Source organism: Morus notabilis, unplaced genomic scaffold (assembly GCF_000414095.1).
Source record: "Morus notabilis unplaced genomic scaffold, ASM41409v2 Scaffold176, whole genome shotgun sequence".
NCBI classification, from domain to species: domain Eukaryota; kingdom Viridiplantae; phylum Streptophyta; class Magnoliopsida; order Rosales; family Moraceae; genus Morus; species Morus notabilis.
Window position 1 is genome coordinate 614,364 of NW_010368054.1, and position 7,664 is coordinate 622,027.

Here is a 7,664-nt window from a genome sequence, read left to right on the forward strand (position 1 = left end):
TCAGCAGGTTTTTCCCCTCATCCAACCTCCCTTTGTTTTGCAGCTTCTCACTTGAAGGCTCTTTGTAAGAGGAGTTGACACGGAGGGGAGACAAGCTTCCGTCCACATACACCCTCTTCGGAACAGATACCCCACAATGTGGATTCCCCGAAGTCGCATTTGGTATCTCACCAAGGAGTTTCTCAAATTCATCAAACTCTAGTTCACTCCTCTTCTCTTCCATTTCGTAAAAGACAGCTCTCTAACCAAACAAAGCAGAACAACTAAGAGGCAGTCAGAATCCGCAGAGAAGGTCCTGCATTTAGGCAGCAAGGAAAAGCCATCCATGATCAAAATTATAACAATAAACCAACCTTACTTCAAACCATCAACTAAAATTACAAAAAACCATCAGTGTCTACTCGAATTGACAAACAATTTCATGACATAAACAAAAAAAAATAATGAAGAAAACATACCACTATCAATTTCCAAACCAGAGAGACAAACACCAACAAGAAGTGAGAACAAATTAATCCCATTCCCTTGTAGTAGAACAACCTAACCCGATTCTTAAAACTCTTTTTTTTCACTATTCAGGAATGAAAAAGTCGTTTCAGTGCGTTAATGAACAATGTAGCACATTCATGTCACCAATATCATCCAACCAATGAAGAAAATACAAACAAAAAGTAACATAAACAAAAAGGGATCATCTAAAAGCATCAGTCAACATCAAATGATTCTACACCTAAAAATCCATCAATGCCCAAAACCCAGTTCAAGAACACCTCAAATGAAGACAATAAAATTATGATCATGATCATCAAATCACAAGGGAAAAAAAATAAACAATTTTTCCCTCGATTTTCACGGCCACCACAAAAGACTTTCTCAAATCCGATTCTATGATAACCAAATTCTCTACAAAAGGAACACCAAAATCGATCACTTCACCAAAAATGCACCAAAACCCAGAAACGATCATCAAAAATCCAATTCAAAATCACAAAAGGAAAAACCAATGATCATCCATAAAAAATTTAACACATCAAACAAATCATCAAACACTTAAAACCCAACAATGCAAAGGGACAACCCCACGTGGAACAAGAGAGGTACCAGTAAAAGAAAAACACACCCAGATGAAGAAGAAGAGCCAACCTGCATCAAAGAGAAGAAATGGCCATAGATGATCAAAAACCAAAAAAAAATAAAAAATTCTTTTTTTATGTTTTTTTTTTTTTGGAAAAATAAAAGAAAAGGGTGTTTGGGTAAAGAGTTGTTGTAGGTAAAGAGGAGAGAGTAGTGAGGCAGTGATGAGGCGGCGTCAAGAAGAAGAAGAAGAGAAGGTTTTCAATTTTGGAAGAGAGAAAATATATTGAATTTAAAGATGTGATTTTTTTTTGGGAAATAATAATCATAATTATTATACGAAATCCACCAACACACCAAAGAAATCGCAACTACACATTTACTCACCAAACCAGAAATGCCGAACTTTGTTGGTGTTTTTGTTTTGGTTTCTTTTTCTTCCTTTACATTTACATTACATGCATGGAAATGGAAATATGGCCAAATGAGTCTTTACATTAAATGTTGTGCGTGTACATATATATAATTCTTATGTTATGTGTCATTTCTTTTGTATTTTTTGTTTTCATTTGCTTATTATAATAATGTTTTTTTTTCATTAAAATAATGTTATACATTACACTTACTTTTTGAGGCTTGGTCTTCTACTTCTAAAATCTACCCTTGTGCTGCAAGCAAAAAAAATCCACCTAGCTACTTTTTTGTCTTCCCCTTATTTTACTCTTTTTTATTCTTTTGGGTCCTTTCACATTTCTGTGCTCGAGTGTGTGTGTATATTTAAATTTAATTATCACAATTAAAAAAAAATAAACGTCTGACAAATTTTACAAAATTTTGTGAAAATTGGATACACTGAAACGAAGCTGAACTTTTGTACCACACTAATAAAGTTTTGAGAGAATTACTTGAATTATTTTTAAGAGTGAATGAGTTTTAATTTTTATTCTTAATTGATATTATTTTGATTATCTTTTTTATTAATATAATTATGGATTAATTTCATAAATGATCTCTGAAGTTCATCTTTAATCTCATTTTAATTATTGACTTTTTAAACGTTACACAGTTAGTCCATGAGGTTTTATTTTGTTTCAATTTCAATCATTTCATTAATTAAGTGTTAAAATTAGATAGAATTTGTGTAAATTAAATACCAAAATTAGAAACAACTTTGATTTTAAGACTGTCTGCGAACATTAATTTTTAGTTTTTTGAATTATTTTTTACCCTAAATTTTATATATTTTTAATTTTAGTCCCTAATTTTCACAAATTTCGTCAAATATTTAACACTGAGCTAACAAAAGGACTGAAATTGAAACAAAATAAAATCTCATGAACCAATTGTGAGACGTTTTAAAAGTTAGAAACTAAAGTGGGATTAAAGGTAAACCTCAAGGACTATTTGTGAGATTAACCCAATAATTATTTAATATTAATTAAGAGTAAAAAATAAAAAAAATATAAACTTGGGTACTTTAAGAGAGTATTTATCTCTTTTTTCCATAAGTTTTCCTTTCTTTTTTATTTTATAAGAATAAGAATCATCAGTAGTGCACGTTCAAATGTGAGATCCTATCAACATTAAATATCACATAAATATGAGAAAATTTAAAGTTTCTTTCTTTTCTTTTTTATTTTTTGTTTTGTTTTTTATTTTGTTTTTTGGTTTTGTTGTTTGTTTTTTCTTTTTTCTTTTTCTTTTTTTTTGTTTTGTTTGTTTTGTTTTTTATTTTTATTTTTTTGAGTGGGCGCTACACAAACTCATGAATTATTCTTTACCTTGATGAAATAAGTAGACGAAGTTTTCTATTAATGCCAAGGCAATGGTTATTTATATGTTGTAATTTTGTTACCTTTTTATTTTACAAGCGGGATGGGAGGTTTGTTTGTTCCGTAAATCAATCACGAAAAAGGTGGGATTTGATCTCATATTACTGATTCAACCTTAAAAAAACTATTTATTGTTAAGTAACAACGTCATCCATTTAATCTTGATGATCCCAAATAAAAAAAAAAAACTATTTATTAATTGTTAAGTAACAACGTCATCCATTTAATCTTGATGATCCCAAATAAAAAAGAAAAAAAAACACGTGATGAATTTAACCAACTCATTTACATGGCTTATGCAATACATTTATCATTATAATAAATAAATTACCTCATAGTTCTTATAGTACGTTACAGCTTTGATTGAAACTTGGTTCATTTGAAAGTAATTTATGAAAAGATCAATTTCTAGTTATAATGTGTAAGGAATATATAATTGAGGAGTTGAAATTATCAATTATTATGAAGGGAGCTAATTTTAATTTAAATGTGTCAATAACATCGATTATAGAGTCGTTTTGTTGTGCCATAACATAAATGCTATTTTCAACTAGAAATTGCCAACACATGGAAATTTTCTATGAACTTGTGGAAATAATAGCATATTTCTAAAAATTGAAGGGAAAAAAAATAGTAGTTTTAAATTATTTTTTTCCTTAAAATTCCTGAACTATTTTTGAATCCCACTGGAGTCGCTAATGCCAGAGAAGTCCATGGGCGAAACGTATGCTGGCTTTTTCTTTTTGTTTTATAGGTTTTGTTTTGGTATAAGAACCACGTCGTTTTCGCCGAATATTTTATGGCTTTCTGTTGGCTTTAGTTAAGCTTCTAATAACGGAGATAAGTTTTCTCACGTTTCATGTTGACATTTTATTTGTCTTGTTTATTTGGTCTTCGTTAGATTTGTTTCTATGCGGGGTTAGCATTGGCCTTTGTGTTATAAAGTTTTGGTCCTCGATACATCATAAGTTTCAATTGATTATAGATGTTTTTTATTTTTTTTTATTTTTTTTATTTATTTATTTTAAAAAAAGAACTCTATATGTGCTCGATCTTAGTATGCTATCTCGTAGTCGAATTGCATGCATCTCTTTTTCTTTGAGGATCAAATTGTATTGGTGGAACCTATCTTTGTTGAGGGTGATATCTTTTTATTATTTAGCCATTTGTAATGTTTTATAGTGGTTGTGTCACTATTTTAGTATTGCAATTTTTCTTTATCTAATAATACATAAAATAGTTTCCTTAAAAAACAAAAAAAACATAAAAGAGCCAAAACTCTTTTGTTGTGGCAGCCCTTCCACTTATTTTTTTTTTCTTTATTCTTTTATCATTATTTTTTTTTGTTTTCTTACATTTTTTATTTTTTTTTGTTTTAAAAATATATTATTCTTCACTTTACTCTTACGAGAGTAATTTTCTTCGCATGCCTTCCTATTTTATTTTTTGTTAGTTAAAATAATTCTCGTCAAATATGTTCTTACTTAATTTTTTTTTATCAATTGTAATTTTTTCACACAAAAAAGCTAAGGCCCTTTTCTATGGGGCTGTCACATGTCAGTCCCTCCACTTATATTTTTTTTTATTTTATTTTCTTTACTTTTTTGGGACTTTTTCAGTGTTTCCTTCTTTTTGGAAACACTGGTGTTTCCTACTTTTTAGCCGTCAGATTTGCATCAGAATATACATATTCTGCATGTTTTTTCAATCTGATGTAATTTTGTCTAGATTTAACAATTGAAAAGGTAGAGAACATGGGTGTTCTCCAAAAAAGAGAAAACACCAGAAAAACTCCCTACTACTTTATCTTTATTTTTTTTGTGAATTTTTTTATAGTTTTATTTTTTTTTATGAAATATCCATCATTAATTGAATATAAGTTATAAAATTTATGAATCTTTTTTATTTGTACAATAAAAAATTTGTGGAGTTGTTTAGAAATTTTTTTAGGTTAAAACTAACAAATGAAAATAAAAAACCAATTTTCAAGAAAAAAGGAACTATATTTGTGAGGTGGGAGATTTATTGTGTCATCGGGAGTGAAGAAGATATATATTTTTTATTTGGGGGAGGAGGAATTTTTGTTAACGTCATATTCAAGGGAAATGAGGTTGCATTTAAAAAAAAAGAAAGGTAAAATGTTAAAAGAGTATGAATCAGGGGAATACGTTTTAAGCATATTGACCAACTTAATTTTACCTTTTAAAGTTTTGATAATTTAATGATAAAACCAGCATTTCACTTAAGGATATCTTTGTGGTCATCTCTCTCTTTTTTTCCTCTTTACTTTTGTGATAAGGTATCTTATTATTAGTAGTGTGCATTGATTAACCACAATCAAAATCAAAATCAAATATCTTTTTTGGATATTTCCAAAGAACTGTTTTATTTTTATATACACACACAGATTCAACGTTTACAACCATACACTACGCATATGAAGTCCTACCGTAAATGGACCAGGTCCGTACGAGTATAATAAAAAGTAGAAGCTACATAGTAAAGTGAAGTTCAGTAGCATCGGTAAAATTCAGACATGGAATATGTGTCTGTGCAACAGACATTTATTTGATAACATATCAAAAGAGAGTAAAACAGAGCAACCATACGAGAGTTGGTACAAGTGTAGATGCAAAAGCCTATTCCAAACACAGCTTACACAAAATAAAAGTCTTCACCAACCGATTCTCTTTCAGAAAGCTTCAAGCTCCTGCAGTTAGACACTAGTTAGATTGTTTCTCAATTTAGAAGTAAAAGATGTAATATAGTATGAAAAAAAGCAATAACATTATGTCCTTAGAGGTTTCATTCACCAATGAAAGCATTTCTAATGCGTTGTAGCTTCATGATCACATCTTCCATGTTCATTCTTTCATTTGGTGAGTCTTCTGAACAGGCAATTCCAATGTCCAAGATTGAAACCAAGCACTTCTTGTTACGGTTTCTTTCTTCTTCTCGTCCTCTTCTACTTGTTGTTTCTTTTACTTCTTGAGGAAGAAGAGTAGGGTCCACAACTTGCACCACTTTCTCTGGTAATTCCATCTTAACAAAATTATGAAGATTGAAATTGTCTTTGAACATTTCATCAGTAGGTCTCCTTCCAGTGAACAACTCCAATATGAGGATTCCATAGCTATACACGTCTCCCTCTCTTGATGGCTCACCACCCATGGCATACTCTGTAACTCATAAAAAAAATAATAAAATTTTTATTTAGACGTATTAAATTTAACCAATCACAATATAATCAATACAAAAATATTATTGAATGGTTCATCAATGATGCATTTACTTGATAAAAAGTGAAACAAAAGGCAAATGTACAAGATTGTGACTTATGTATTTCTTAGTCAACAAAAAACATTTTATAATTTACAAAAATTGAGCTAATTAACATTTCAATGATGTTATGTACCTGGAGGGGCGTAGCCAATGGTTCCCTTTATTCCAATTGTGCTAGTTTGACCTTCAGAGGAGCCAATGTCGTCTGAGATCAACCTTGCTATTCCAAAATCACTTACATGGGCAATCATTTCCTCATCAAGAAGCATGTTGCTAGGCTTCAGGTCACAATGGACGATCGGTTGGTCGCAATGATGATGAAGATAACAAACTGCAGAAGCCACATCGATGACAATATTTAGTCGTTGAGTTAGGCTTAAACTCATGGACCGAGTTTCATCATTGGACGTCACCGGATTGAGCCACCTCTCTAGGCTTCCGTTTGACATGTACTGAAAGATCAAAGCCTTGAATTCATTGCCATTATAATCCATGCCAGAGCAACATGTCAATATCTTCACAAGATTTCTGTGACGGATATTTCTTAGTGCATTACATTCCGCAATGAAACTCTTGGAAGCTCCTTTCTGTTGGAGATTGAGGACCTTTATTGCAACGGGATTTTCTTCTTGACCAAGAATTCCTTTATATACTGACCCGAAGCTACCTGTTCCAATCAACATGCTTGGGGAGAATCCACTGGTTGCCTCATAAAGACTTCTGTATGAAACCTTTGAAAGAAAATCGATTGTTGAGAGTGTAGGAGACAATTTCCTTATCCTCCTCCGATAGTAAATAGCCAAAACCGAGAATAGAAGGAGAACCACTCCTACACAAACCGTGGTGATTGTTAGTTTTCGACCGTTGATTTTTCTCCTTTTGGATTCTTTTATTGGACAAGCTGGAAGCTGCAGTTCAGGTACACCACCGCAAAGTTTATTATTTCCAGCTATTGATATTGCACTTATGTTCTGGAAAACACCTGTTCTTGGCACTTCTCCGTCGAGATCATTGAAAGAAAGATCCAAACTCAACAATGCAGTAAGTTTCTCTAAATCCTTTGGAATTGGTCCTGTAAAGTTATTCCTCGAAAGATCCAAGTACTGAAGACCTCTTAGAGATGCCAAAGTAGAAGGCAAGGTTCCTTGAAAGGAATTCCCACTTAGGGAAAGGGATTCTAGACTCTCACAACCTTCAATGGTTTTTGGGATTTCACCGGTGAGATTGTTTTCGGAGAGGTCGAGCGCACTGACACTTTCTAGATTGCCCACTTCCTCAGGTAGGCTTCCAGTAAATGAGTTTTTTGAGAGGTCTAGTTGGACAAAGGAGGAAAAACTAAAAACTTCTTTGGGGATAGCACCACTCAAGCCATTGTAAGAAAAGTCGAGATGTTGCAGATATTGGTGGCCGGCAATATTTGCAGGAATACTTCCTTGTAACTTGTTATGCTCTAAAGTGAGTTCGTATATTTGAGCT

General features: G+C 31.8%; 2 protein-coding genes across 3 annotated transcripts in view; both read right to left on the reverse strand.

Moving 5' to 3' along the window:
* Window positions 1-1,527, reverse strand: part of LOC21402090 (pumilio homolog 12) — a 6,170-nt gene extending 4,643 nt beyond the window's left edge. Inside the window, exons 1-2 of one of the 2 annotated variants that reach the window (XM_024176232.1) lie at window positions 1,462-1,527; window positions 1-295 (exon numbers count right to left, since the gene is read on the reverse strand). In XM_024176232.1, coding sequence (XP_024032000.1) covers window positions 1-223 — 223 coding nt within the window. In that variant the 5' untranslated portion in view covers window positions 224-295; window positions 1,462-1,527. Of the gene's footprint in view, window positions 296-1,101; window positions 1,137-1,461 lie in introns of those variants that run through there. The other variant, XM_024176231.1, reaches the window with a different exon arrangement.
* A 4,184-nt stretch (window positions 1,528-5,711) lies between these two features.
* On the reverse strand, window positions 5,712-7,500 carry LOC112094691 (probable LRR receptor-like serine/threonine-protein kinase At3g47570; the record flags this gene model as incomplete). Its single annotated transcript, XM_024176242.1, has 2 exons — window positions 5,712-6,085; window positions 6,322-7,500. Coding segments are annotated over 2 exons (1,553 nt in total), but the record flags the coding sequence as incomplete, so codon positions are not given.
* Window positions 7,501-7,664: the final 164 nt, after the last annotated feature.